Source organism: Triticum dicoccoides, chromosome 5B, assembly GCF_002162155.2.
Source record: "Triticum dicoccoides isolate Atlit2015 ecotype Zavitan chromosome 5B, WEW_v2.0, whole genome shotgun sequence".
NCBI lineage: Eukaryota > Viridiplantae > Streptophyta > Magnoliopsida > Poales > Poaceae > Triticum > Triticum dicoccoides.
This window is the reverse complement of record NC_041389.1, coordinates 290,624,210-290,638,245: the sequence shown is the minus strand read 5'-3', so window position 1 is coordinate 290,638,245 and position 14,036 is coordinate 290,624,210. Positions and strand designations below refer to the sequence as shown.

The 14,036-nt window shown below is 46.2% G+C and overlaps 3 protein-coding genes across 4 annotated transcripts; 1 reads left to right on the top strand and 2 right to left on the bottom strand.

Moving 5' to 3' along the window:
* Positions 1-250: 250 nt before the first annotated feature.
* LOC119308495 (UDP-glucosyltransferase UGT13248-like) lies at positions 251-2,844 on the bottom strand. The gene is made up of 3 exons (XM_037584625.1): positions 2,140-2,844; positions 853-1,237; positions 251-736 (listed from the first exon to the last, which is right to left on the bottom strand). The coding sequence occupies exons 1-3, from the start codon at positions 2,842-2,844 to the stop codon at positions 399-401; spliced, it is 1,428 nt and encodes a 475-aa protein (XP_037440522.1). The 3' UTR covers positions 251-398.
* Positions 2,845-7,716: 4,872 nt separating this feature from the next.
* Positions 7,717-10,328, top strand: LOC119308493 (pentatricopeptide repeat-containing protein At3g09040, mitochondrial-like). Its single transcript, XM_037584622.1, has one exon. The coding sequence runs from the start codon at positions 7,836-7,838 to the stop codon at positions 10,182-10,184; it is 2,349 nt and encodes a 782-aa protein (XP_037440519.1). The 5' UTR covers positions 7,717-7,835; the 3' UTR covers positions 10,185-10,328.
* A 115-nt stretch (positions 10,329-10,443) lies between these two features.
* Positions 10,444-13,526, bottom strand: LOC119308494 (double-stranded RNA-binding protein 8-like). Of its 2 annotated transcripts, none has more exons than XM_037584623.1 (4): positions 13,369-13,526; positions 12,829-13,094; positions 11,832-12,033; positions 10,444-11,721 (listed from the first exon to the last, which is right to left on the bottom strand). In XM_037584623.1, the coding sequence occupies exons 1-4, from the start codon at positions 13,445-13,447 to the stop codon at positions 10,676-10,678; spliced, it is 1,593 nt and encodes a 530-aa protein (XP_037440520.1). In that variant the 5' UTR covers positions 13,448-13,526; the 3' UTR covers positions 10,444-10,675. The 2 variants fall into 2 exon arrangements, with proteins under 2 accessions (XP_037440520.1, XP_037440521.1); XM_037584624.1 differs by having other exon boundaries at positions 10,444-11,715.
* Positions 13,527-14,036: the final 510 nt, after the last annotated feature.

The following is a 14,036-nucleotide window of genomic DNA, read 5'->3' as shown; positions in this document are numbered from 1 at the left end:
ATCATAATGCTAAGCTAACGGATGGGTCTTGTCCATCACATCATTCTCCTAATGATGTGATCACATTCATCAAATGACAACACATGTCTATGGTTAGGAAACATAACCATCTTTGATTAACGAGCTAGTCAAGTAGAGGCATACTAGGGACACTATGTTTTGTCTATGTATTCACGCATGTACTAAGTTTCCGGTTAATACAATTCTAGCATTAATAATAAACATTTATCATGATATAAGAAAATAAATAATAGCTTTATTATTGCATCTAGGGCATATTTCCTTCATGAAGAAGATATCACTACAATTACATATGGAAAATGTCGGCCACTCTAAACTTTTGTAAGGCTGAAATCACTGCCTACTTGCTTATATTGAAGTAAAACATTGTTCAAACTTTATATTGATGAATACTTGGTAGCGAATTCTATGATATTCTTGTCTGAACTTCCTCCTTCCCGCATTGCCTCCTTGGCCTTTTGCATCCACTTCACAACATTTCTTTTGTACTCATCCTTTCTCTCCACATCCATCACCTCTCTAATGCACCTCTCAAGCTCCTCCATCTTTAGATATCCATTATTGTCCTTCGGTACACGCACACCCATGCTCCATGCACTCTCCATATACTTTGCAATGGTGGGTTGGTCAGCCCAATGCGGAATACCCACAAGAGGTACACCATTAACAAGTGCCTCTAGTGTCGAGTTCCATCCACAGTGGGTAACAAAGCAAGCTGCATGTATGTCAAGAATTAAAAATTAAAATATTATTATCACCATCGTTTTGCCATATCTTGTAATAACCTTGTGCAACAAAGAATGAAAAGAAGTATGTTGTGTGATGTCATACCAATAGCCCTATGTGCAAGAACCTCAAGTTGGGGGCACCATGAGACAATTAATCCAATCTTCTCACATTTTTCCTTGAGTTCTTTGGATAACTTGTGTTCCTCGTTGGACCTTACAACCCAGAGAAAAGGTTTGCCGGAATTGCACAGTCCATTGCCAAGCTCCTCTAGCTGGGTTGCATCATAATTCGAGACAGTCCCATAGGACACCAGCACAACGGATGAATTGCTTTGCTTCTCTAGCCAATCCATGCACAGTGCATCACCGTTGAAAAAGTTAAAACCATATGATTTATTGGATGGTAGGCGATCATCGTTGAGGTAGAATGATGGCAAGGTTGGGCCAACCATCTTCGCTCTCCATGTTAATTCCATGTACTCTACCTCCTGCTCAAATGACAGTGTGTCAAAGATCAGTTTCTATTTGAACCCAATGAAGCAGAACCGAACATACGCACAACCTATTCATGGGAGCCAGTTTGTTTGTTCCTAACCATATAAATTTCGCCGCGGAAAGAAGCATATGGACTCGACTCAGCTCACAACGGATGTGCCATATTTATTCACTAGGGTAACATATGCACAGTCTGTGAAGTAGAATCAAGCATAGGGCTCCCGCAAATCTCAAACCTCATTTGGTGTTATGCGTTCTCCTCATACTATAAATATAAAATATAAACTCGTACTCCCTCTGTACCGAAATAATCGTCGTTCGAGTAGCTGAACTTCAGCTATTCCAACAACAACTATTTCGGTACAGAGGGAGTAGAAAACTACAGTGGTGTTCTATATTGAGTTATTGGCTAATAAGTAAATTCTTGTTTTGTATATGTGTTTGATTCGCAGGGTTATAAAATGTCGGGCATAAGAAAAACATAGGATTGAAATGTCATACTCATCTCAATTCTACAAGTTTTTGTGTTGTTTGATTGCATCATAGGAAAAACAAATGATTGTTTCAAAGATGTGAGTGGATGCTAGAAATTCTATGGAAAGTAGTACGAAAAATTCCTTAGAAAAAATTCCTATAAGATTCAATCATATGAATCAAACAACCAACATAGAAAAAATTCTAAGGAATCTAATCCTTCAAAATTCCTATGAAAATCCTTGGTTATGCCCAAAATGTGCACGCGCTGCAATCATAAAAAGCATGTGTGTTGTGTGCAGTTTATAATTGTGGATGACTTCTTCAAGCTTACAGAGAAAGTCTGTCGTCCTACAGACGCTCACGTGATTTCGTCTTTACAGAACCCATCGAGTGACTAGAGCAGAGAAGTATGGCTCACCTTCGGCTCGAGGTCGCGGAATGAGTTGACGAGCACATCGTCGGCGTCCTCCAGCCCCTCGAACTGCCCAACCGACACCTTGAGGAACGTTGGCTGCGACTCCGGCACCGCCGCGAACGGCGGCATGTCCTCCAGCCCCAGCTCCACGCCGAGCGCTCCTCTCGCGAGCAGCGCGCGCCCGTCCGTCGCCGGCAGCGCCAGCCGCCCCGCCCACAGCTCCCCGTAGACGACGTCCACCGCGCACGGCTGAGAGAAGAAGGCCGCGGCCGCGACGCCGGACGCCTGCGCCACCCGCCGCGCCCACGCCAGGTGAGCGTCGTACACCAGCACGCGCACGGGCCGCCCCGCGCGCGCCTCCGACAGGAGGAGCTCCCGCAGCGTCTCGGAGCCCACGGCCGCCAGCCGCGAGAAGTACTCCGCCGTGTCCGGGCACGAGGCCATGCCGCCGGCGTCGCAGCCGTCGGAGATCGCGGCCACGCCGAATGGCGAGCCGGGGGGCGGGGTGGTGGAGAGCACGTACCGGGTGGCGACGAGTGTCGGGCGGAGGCCGTGGTACGCCAGGCGGCGGCCGAGCTGGAGCATCGGGTTGGTGTGGCCCTGCGCCCCAGGGACCGGGAGGAGCAGGACTCTCGCACCACCGCCGCCGGCTCCGTGGCAGACGCTCGAGCTGGTGGTGGCTGTCGCCGAGGTGACCGTGGGCTCCATATTTCAGTTCTGTTCTTGGTTTCTTTGGTGTTGCAGATGTTCCAAGGATGGATAAATAGGAGTCCAGGCAGTGTGGCGCCCAAGTTTCCCCCTGGCATGGTCAAAGTTTGTGGCGCGCGCGGCGAAACGGGATTTTGCCTTTTAGCCTGCTACTTTGATTATTGTATATATCCATGCTCAGCCATGGGCGGACAAATTTCGTGTTTTGACTTTTTTTTAAAGTTAATCGATATCTGACCCTACTTTGTAAAAATTTCAGGATCTGACTTTTTTTCTATCACCATTGTCTCCGGCGGTAGGCTAAAACGGGCTACCGTCACAATCAATAACGATAGCAATTGGTCAACACTAAACTGGCGTTTGCTATGTACAGAGGCCTACCGCCATAGCTGACGGCGGTAGCCCTACCTACCTTACCGCCAGACTTGGTGGCGGTAGCCGCCGGGCCATTATTCCAGCCAATCTTTTATTTTATTTCTGGTTGTGCATGCATGCAAGTGTGGCTGCATCGATTTGGGTCATAATCTCTCTGCCACTCTGTAAGCACTCTAGTGATTTGCAGCGCCCGCTGGACCGTGGCATACCTAGCAGAAGTATATCTCACCTTGGCATATTAGCACAAATGCATCTGCTTACATTGCATGATATCTTCTCTAGCGTAGCATGTGTGAGAACTGAAGGCATATACGCATGAATCATTCTTTAACAACTTCTATGTGGTTTATACAGGTCTTTGATAATTTGCTGGAAATAAACAAGTGTGTCGTATATTCGTTTGGAAAAACTATAATATAACTTATTATTGATAATAGAAATCACTAGAAATTTGTTTCTAAGTGAAAAATACTTATTTATGTTTACTTATTTATTTCTTAGTGAAAAATATATTTTCGAACGAAAATAAGCAGGAGACTTGCGGATAAACGTGAAAGCCAGGAATCGTATGTGTGGCAGACGTGTGCGGCAACTCTGGCAGAACCATTCGAGGAAACACTGATGAGCCCGTTGGCCGCGGCCACGGGTCGCTGACGAGCCCGTGATGGCCAGGGTTCAACCCTAGGTAGATCAAGGCCTCCCTCGTTGCCGCGGCGACTCGGGCATTGGTTTTCTCCTGCTGTGCGGCGGTTAAGAGGGAAGCGACGGCCGCCGCTTCGTCCCTTGCGTCCTGCGCGTGCCTCCGGTCCTTCCTCTTCGTCGACTGCACAACCCGCTCCTCGGGCGTCAACCTTTTCTTCTTGGCGGCCACGGTCTTGCGGGCGCGCGCGAGGCTTGCCTTTTGCAGAGGCGACGGAGGTGATGAGATCGGACGAGGCGAGGGAGGTGAGGCCAGCGGCGGCATTGAGGGTCGGTGCGTCGTCGTCCATGGCCAGGAGCACGACTGGGCGGGAGGGTTGGAGGAAAATGGTGGTCGTTGTGCCACCGACTGGTGGGCCAGGGCGAATCTGTTTACTGTCCGCGCCGACGCAAATGAGTCTCAAATTTGGGCCAGAAATGGGTCGGCATGCGAACGAAAAAGCGTACATGCGTCGGTCTGGGTCGGCACGCTGTGCCAATTTTTCTGTCCGCGGCGATCCAAACGGACACGCGCCGATGAAATGGGTCGGTGTGTTGGAGTTGCTCTTAGCAATTGTGATTGTGCCATGCATGTTTATTGAAAATCATTGGCGTGTGCTGCGATTCACAAGACCGTGGGTCCCATTCTCATCCGCACTATGCTAGATAGCATATTAAACTATGTAGTATGCATATGCATTTGTATTGAAGATAGCACGGATGCATGCTTGTGTGCATGTACTGCCAATAAACAAAGAGCAGCATGCATGTTGTATCAACCACAACGGGACTGATTAAACGATGGCATGGAGGCTACCGCCACCAAGTCTGGCGGGAGGGTAGCTATGGCTACCGCCGTTAGCTATGGCGGTAGGCCTCTCTACTTAGTAGACGTCGTTTTAACGTTGACCAATTGCTACCGCCATTGACTGTGGCGGTAGCCTGTCTTAGCCTACCGCCACGGGCCCTGACGGTAGCAAAAGGGTCAGATCTCGAAATTTTTATAAAATAAAGTCAGATCTCGATTAACTTGTAAAAAAAGGTCAAAACACGAAAATTAGCCGCCATAGGCTCGCTCCGGGTGTGCTTTCTGATGGCGAGGGAAGCAACGAGGTAGTAGGTGGTACCGTGCTAGTGGTGGCGGTGGCACTCCACCTTCCCACGGCAACAAAAGCAACCTAAACATTAAAAAAAATGGCGCAATATAATCATGTTCATCAAGGCAGAGAGACATTGACGTGCTCAAATGAAAAGGCTGGAAGGAGGTGACACACAATTGTTAACTAGCAGATTGCCCATACGTTTGCTACGGGCTATGCATATATAAATTAATTAGATAAATGATTAAGGTTGTCTGTAAGGTTAAAGCCCGTTTGTTCTCAAATGTCCGGACGTGTTCGGACATCAAACGAACGCTTAGTAGGCTATTCAAAATTCAACCTTATGGACAGTCCGGGCACCCTCAAATTTAGACCATATATGAGGGAGAAATGTGGTTGTTCGGACTATCCCCATGTTATCTCCAACACATGGGCCCAACACAAAAAACCCACCCCACAACGTATCGCCCCCTTTTTCTCTTGGGCCTTCCCTTTCTCATTCGGTTTTCTGCCATAGTGGTACATTTCTCGCTGGAGCTTTCTTCTTTAAAATCAAATGACACCTGCCTCACCTTCGTCATGCGTTGCAACAAAGATGAAATTTTTCATATTTACTGTATAATAAAGTGGATTAAACTAACACATACTATTGACACAAAATAATAAATAACAATGGGGATCAGTCTGAAAGGTCCATTCAACTTCGCAAATGCACACTGACATGGGAAGTAAGTGGTATCCTGAATGTATTCCTAGTCACCAATAAGCTTCACCTCTAGCCCAGATACCATTCATTGCTAGAAGGGATACTTGATGTTCTTCTCTTCCACGTCCTTCCTCACATCTACTACTCCTAGTCTCTTCGCCAACGCGTTTCGTTGACGCCAACATCAGCGCGTTTGTCAGCGACGCCTCATCTTCTTCTTCTTCCTCCTTCTTCGCGAGTTTTAATTCTCATTCCTACTTATTTTTTATAATACTCTTTCTTTCTTGTTTCGCTTTACATTTTTTGAACACTCTTTCCATCTCCAACATCATGTACCACTTGGTCGCTTTTAGTTCCTTTTTCCTTCTTATTCATGGAGCACTCTCCCTTTCAACTATAGCATGAACCACCTCGCCAATCTAGTGTCGTGTTGTACTCATCCGCGAACATTTCAGAAACCGTCAACATGTGGACATCCTGCAGAGCATGGTCGTCATCCATCTTGGTGAACGCTAGGTCGTCCATGTCACGGGCGCATGGTGTCTGTTGTCCATGTTGGCAAGTGGTGCTCGACCATGTCGCTGAGAGCCTGTTGATCGTCCTTGCCGACGAGCGCTTTTAAAATGATTCAACGCAATGAACTGCTTGCTTAATTAATTAATTACACAAATAGTTAACAACCTATCTAATTCTTCGCACGCCTGATTAACTGCCAACCAAATAGACTAATTACCGCCTAATTGGAAAAAATATCTCTACTTCTAATTGTCTATAGGCATAATTAAGTGTCTACCTAAACCATTAATTACATTAATGACTTGGTTTCAAAAATGATTGGGTGCAAAAAAATCTATTTAAATGGGCCTAATTAATTGCATACATAATTAACCGTCTAGTTAATTAATTACATTAATGGTTTTATTTCTAAATTGATTCAGTGCTAAATTTCCAAAATATTTTCGCATAAATGGCTGCTACGAATGACGAGGACTACCAAGTATTATAGGACACATTTCCTTAACGAATTTCTTGACATTTGAATGGACACACTTGATTTAGAATGAGTCTGTGTGTCTCTGTGTACTAATGACACGAAATATAATATGACCGTGTCCACGAACACATGTACGTGGTGGTATGACGACACGCCTTTCGTCGTGGCCGTCCTTGACGTTGTGATGCATGCCTTGGCATTCTCGAGTATCACGCAAGTACGCCCACAAGTAAAAGATATGTTCTTTTGTTCTTTATAGGAAACTTGTGATGGTCAATTAATAGTGAAGATAATAATAATGACATAGTGTGCATGATTAATGTTTTGTTATTGAGGAATATCTCATTTTATTTTGGAAGGTTATCGAGATTAATATTATATCTATATTTTAGGAATTTAATCTCAAATATATGGTGCGACTTCTGAATTCTTAATTACCTATTTATGTACGTGATTGGAATGAATCAGAACCTGCGAAAGTAAGCACGAACAAGATATCTTCTTCAATAAGATTTGATTTTTTAATGGAAAGGAGAAAAACCAGTTGGTGAGAATGATGGGAGATAACGAATAAAAATCGAACGAAAATAAACCATACCAGGCTACCAACTCCTTCATTAGGAGTAGAGATTATATATGCGGACTTGATGATTCGTGGTTGGTTAAGGCTGACCATAGTGGAGGTCGCAGCCGTTGGTGAGGATTATTCCGGTCAAACCCTAAATCATCATATATCACAAAACACTATTTGGTTCTAGTGTATTTGACATGTTTCATCCCCGCATTTTTTCATAAATCCCCAAATTCTAGTGCATTTTTCTCAATACCCAATACACTATCCCTACCTAGTGGATCGGAGATAAATAAAGATTTAAAGTTGGGTGAAGGTTGGGGTTTCACCTAATCCCTGCGGGGATTATCCCCACCAATCCCCTCAAAAACACCAGTACCAAATAAGGCCTAATGTGTGTTAAAGGCATTCTCTACTTTATTTTTACAAGAGAAAAATCGGGAATGGCAGGAGCACATTGGCATTGTTCTTTTTTTTTCACTTGAACAATCTGTGGAGTATTTGTTCCGAGTGATTGCAAACTCCAATGTTCCAAAAGACTGATGAGTCCAATGTTCCAAAAGACTGATGAGAGCATCAGTACTACTTCTCCAAGCGAGGGGTTCCTCCTCCACCTTCTTCCCCGGCCCCAAGTCGCCTGACCCCCTTGCCCTCGTTCATGCGCTCTCCGCGGCCTCCCGCTCCTCCAGGTCACCGTCGCGCCTCCACGCGCAGGTCCTCAAGCTCGGCATGTCCGGCGACACTTTCACCACGAACCACCTCCTCATCTCCTACTCCAGAAGCGGGCTACTCGGGAGCGCGCTGGCCGTGTTCGACGAAATGCCGCACAGGAACCTGGTTTCCTGGACCGCCATGGTGTCCGCCTCGACACGCGGTGGCGCGGCTGAACTGGGCATCGGGCTGTTCGTCTCCATGCTGAGGAGCGGCTTCTTCCCGAACGAGTTCTCTCTTGCCAGCGCGCTCCGTGCTGCCTGTGATCGGTCCGCTGCCCGTGCCAAGCTCCAGTTTGGCGCTTTGCTCCATGGCGTCGCGGTGAAGGTCGGCGTGGATGCCGATCCTTTCCTGGGAAGCTCATTGCTGCTCATGTATGCCAGACATGGGTGTGTCGCTGCTGCGGAGCGCGCATTTGCGGACGTCCGGTGCAAAGACTTGACGTGCTGGAACGCGATGCTGGAGGGTTATGTCTCCAATGGTTGTGGATATGGCGCGATGAGGGCCATGGCTCTGATGCAACAGTGTGGGCTACCAGCTGACATGTTCACCTACGTTTCAGCTCTCAAGGCATGTTCCATCACGGGGGAGCTGGATTTCGGACGGCGGCTTCATGGATGTGTCATCCATAACATGTTTGAGTCTGATACCTCCGTGATGAATGCTCTTGTTGATATGTATTTGAGATCCGGGCTGACGGACATTGCCATGGCTGCTTTTGGTAGGATCCGGCAAAAGGACACGATTTCTTGGAACACACTGATATCCCGTTTCGCGCATGATGAAGACGATAGAGCGGCTGCATGCTGCTTTGCTGATATGCCGCTATCGGGTTCTAAGCCTAATGAAGTCACTTTCTCTATCATGCTGAGGCTGAGTGGTGCTAAAGAGAACGCCTCACTTGGTCTTCAGATATTCAGCCTTTCCTATCGTCATGGCTACTCCGACGATGTTCTTGTCGCAAATGCAGTTATCAACATGCTTTCGAGATGTGGATTACTTAACTGCGCACATGGCTTCTTCTGTAACCTCAAGTTCAGAAACATTGTGACATGGAACGAGATGATTGCAGGTTATGGTCTGTACAGCTGTTCTGAAGATGCAATGAGGCTCTTCCGCAGCATGGTTTGCTTCGGTGAAAGACCAGATGAGTTCACCTATTCAGCTATTTTGTCTGCTTTCCAAGAATCTCATGAAGCAAGGAACCATGAGCAACTCCATGCAATTATTCTGAAACAAGGCGTTGCTTCACGGCAGTTCGTGTCAACTTCACTGATCAAGACAAAGGCAGTGTTTGGATCAGTTCAGGGTGCGCTGAAAGTCATTGAGGACACTGGCGAGATGGATTTTGTGTCATGGGGTGTCATCATCACTTCATTCCTCAAGCATGGCTTGAACAATGAGGTCCTTTTCCTTTTTAACTTGTTTAGAAGTGACCGCATGAACAAACCTGACGAGTTTATCCTAGCTACAGTCCTGAATGCCTGTGCGAACGCTGCACTGATCCGGCAGTCCAGATGTATCCATTCAATTGTTGTCAGGACGGGGCACTGGAAGCACTTCTGCGTGGCGAGCGCTCTAGTCGATGCGTACGCAAAGTGCGGTGACATATCAGCTGCGGAGAGTGCTTTTGCTACTATTTCATCAGTAAGTGCCGATGCCATATTGTACAACACCATGCTGACAGCTTACGCCAACCATGGCCGGATCAACGAAGCCCTCAGTCTCTACCAAGATATGGCACAGGCTCAATTGATCCCCACCCCAGCTACTTTTGTTGCCATTGTATCAGCGTGCAGCCATTTTGGGCTAGTTGAAGAGGGGAAGGTTGTGTTCAATCTGATGATGTCTGAAGGTCAGGGTATGAATCCAACGAGGGCCAACTTTGCTACCCTGGTTGATCTCCTGGCGCGGAAAGGGCTCCTTCGCGAGGCGAAAGGCGTGATCGAAGTAATGCCTTTCCAACCATGGCCTGCGGTTTGGAGGTCCCTGATGAACGGTTGTCGGATCCACGGGAACAAAGAACTTGGCGTGCTTGCAGCAGAGCAGATCATGAGGATGACCCCAAGCAGTGATGGCGCCTATGTATCGCTTTCGAATGTCTTTGCTGATGTTGGAGAGTGGCATTCTGCAGAAGAGGCTAGGATGGTGATGGCCGAGAATCAAGTCTGGAAGGTGCAAGGGTATAGCAGGATTGAGGTTTAGGGGTGTTGTGTATAGGCTAAGTTAGCACTAACAGCAGAATAGCTACTGTCCGTTGCAGCAAGACCTGCTATTGTCTCCCAAGCATCTGGCAAAATTTTGTTTATTATTTGGTTACAAAAATTTAGAAACAAATACACCTGAAAATAAGTCAGGCATGCTGCTATTTATTTCGGCCATTTGATGGACAACGCTCCAATTGAAGGAATAACATGTGCTAATAACAAACACCGACTATTAATTCAAAAAAAAACACCGACTATTAATTAATAATAGTTCATTGATCAGATAAGCAACATGAGATACATCATCATGCAAATTTCCTAATAACTAATGGCCAACATGGACCACCAACCGACCTTGGTTGGTCCACGTACGTCCATCTGTTATGCAATTATATTTCTAAAATGCGAAGCCAGCTATTCAGGTTTTACTAGTTTGCAAATCAAGATGTAAAACTGGAAGGCCATTGCATTTGATTCAAACAGCACATATCATTCCACACTTGTAAAAGCAGATGAATTATCTGAGCACTTTTCTGGCACATCTTCGTTGGACCTATTTGCCTCACGAGATGCATCTCCCAGAGTTTGGTCCTTGTTTTCAGAAACAAATTCACCGTTCTCGACTCTGGGTTCCTTTGGCTGCTGTAGTGAAGCACTGCTGGGTGGCTCCTGGTTTACGGTCCTAGCTTCTTCATTATGTTGCACTGATGCTGCATTCCTCAGTGACTCCTCATTTATATTTGTAGTCACTGCATTAGGTTGCGCTGTTATGGAGTCACTCAATGGCACAGGATTTGCAGCTGCTCCGGCCTCCTCATTGGGGAGAGGCATTGCAGCGTCAATTAGTAGCTCCTGCTTTATGCATCTAGCTTCATCATTAGGTTGCACCATTGCAGCATCTCTAGGTGGCTCTGCTCCCACTCTTCTATCTTCCATGTGAGGTTGTGGCATTGCAGTGCTGATGAGTGCTTCCTGCTTTACATTTCTAGCTTCCTCATTACGTAGCACCATTGGAGCGTTGCTGAGTGGCTCATGTTCTACTCTTCCACCTTCATCATCAGGTTGCAGCATTGCTGTGTCACTGAGTTGCTCCTGTTCCACTTTTGTAGCTTCGCCATCAGGTTGCAGCATTGCAGTGTCACCGGTCGGTTCATGTTTGGATGGCCAAGCGTCTTCAATAGGTTGCAGCATTGCAGTGTCACCGGTTGGTTCATGTTCGAATGGCCAAGCTTCATCAGGCTGGATCATTACAGTGTTGGTCACTGGATCTTCTGTTGTTACAGCTGGCTTCATAGGGACATCTGAATGATGAGCATCTCCAGGCACTCCAGTCTCATCCTTTTCCTCGTTAACTTCTTGGCCATTCTTCTTGATGAATTTATTCTTGTTCCGTTGCTTCTTGAAACCACCTTTCTTGGTCTTAAGTGATTTTGGAGTTTCAACAGGCTTTTTCTCGATCTCCTTACCTTGCCTTTTGCCAGGCACAACAATATATTTTGTGGTACCATTTGCACAACCCTCTGATTGGCCTGCAACTAATAAAGCCGGTGGATGATCCAATGTCCAACCTCAATACCCAAAGGATGAGAGCGGTACAATTTCGAAAGTGAATAACCAGGACAAAATGAGCAAACGAAAAGAATACCTTGGATTGCAAGAAGAGCAGTTCGGGCAGCTTTTATCTCTGCCTCTTTCTTTGTCCGTGCTGTAGCACCAATGTATTGTATTCCACCAATCTCTACGGTGCATATGTATGGACCTTGTTTGTTGCAAATATAAGATGGAATAGCATAATTCATCTTCTGAGCATACTCCTGAAGAAGATTCTTGCACAGACCAGTTTCTTGCTGGAAAGCAAGGTAAGATATGTCAAGAAAGCACAGCAGGAAAGAGACTAGACAGTTATTATTCTAATTCAGTCATCCTCCTACGAATTAAGTACACTCAATCCTATAAAGCATGGTTTTAGACGTGATATCAAAAATTTAGTACTTGTACTGTGAGGTATGCATTTTTCTCTCAAGGACAGAAACGTCCCTATTGCGTTGTTCATGGTTCAGAAACCGAGGCAAAAGAAGTTGTGCATCTTCATTACTAACTGAATCCTACATTTAGCAAAGATACTAGCAGAATGAGGGGCTTGGATAAATACGAACAATTTCCTTCAGAAATAAACACAAACAAATGAGAGTAAATGATATGTTAAATGTGGCAAAATAATGAAATAAACAAGAGCTTTCCGATGCACCTTAAGATACTACGGCCAAAATTGCAGGCACTATTCAAAGACTAACTACAAGGAACACAAAAGATAATGGCATTCATATAGTCGACCCAATCTGTGCATCATCACAACTGGACCGTGAAGCATGTTTCTCATATTTAGGAATAAGGAAGCATGTAAATGCTGTAGGCAGCAGCAGAAATGGCGATTTTTCCACTACATGATTGAAGAGGGCCAGATGGTTAGTTCTTCCCAAGCACCACCAAAGAATAGAAAGATAGATTGTCATCCATCCTCTTACTAGCTTCTACGTTAAACAGAAAATTCTTTCTAACCATATGCTACCCACAATATTCTTTCTAACAATTTCACATAAGCACAGCCAGACTTGAGAAAGAAACAACAATCAACAACTTACGACTGCGGGGATGGTTGCATTGGTTGGTAACACCACAGACTTGCCGATTTCCATGAGCGCGACTTCGGCAGCCGACTGCTCTGCAGCCTTCCGGCTGAAGAACCCAGGCAAAGAGTCATACTTGGTGTTGTTTATCACGACGGAGGACTTGAAGATTGGCTCATGGGAAGGCCCCTCCTTGAGGGTTTGGTACTCTGGCGTCATGAGGCCGGCTTTCTGCGCGTACTCCTGCAGCCTGCTCTTGAAGACGTAGCAATTCTCAACCCCTGCGCCAAAATCAAGCGCACCACGGCTCAGGAAACCACATCGTTGCAATGTTGGACATGAAATTTGGGATTTTATCTCGGAGGAAATCTATGCTAGCATCCGATAACAAGTTCTGAGAAGACATGTAGTAGCAGCAAGTTGGGGCGCCCAAGAAACAAGATAACCTACGATCCGGAACCGACGCTCGAAAATAGCACAGCAGGGGAAGGACAGAAGGGGAGAGGGAGGGCCGGAGGGGGAGGGGAGGGAGAAGGGGATCTTGGGCGAACTTACTGATCCCGCCGCAGCCGCCGCCGTTGGGCGCGGGCGACGTGTTGGCCTCCGGCAGTGTCGCCATACCGGCACCATCCATGCCCACCGCGCCGCCGCTTTGGAGAATCAGAGAGGAGGGTTTTGTGCGGCCTCTTGTTGTGCCGGGGGTGAATGGCTGATGTGCATGTGTGCCTTTAGCACATAGTACTATACATGGCCAAAATATTCGCCTCTCGTTCGGTTGGTTCCCAAAAAGAGAAAACTTAACCCTAAAAAAAGATTATTTTAAGATAAAAAAGATTCAATGTATAAGAAATCTATTTTATGAAGATAAACAAGATTACTTGAGGGATTTCATACAAGCATGGATCCGCACATCCTCTTTATCCTGACTTACGTTTTTCATGATTTGAGCAAGTTTCAAGTGTTCCCATTCTCGGATGGGCGCACATCAAGGACTTGCGGCAACCGCCCAAGGATCTCAAGTTCATCATCACGTTGGGTCTTTGAGAGTTGTGAAAACATAGGAATGATGTGGTTCTTGAAGAAGCTACCTCCTCCATTTGAGAAGTACTTCCGAGCATCAACCGTGAAGGAAGAACTTGGAAGACGGCTGGGCTTCTCATGGGGGACGTTGATTCTTTCTTTGGTAGGATATCAAGGCGGGCAAGTGGCGAGTAGTAAGCTAG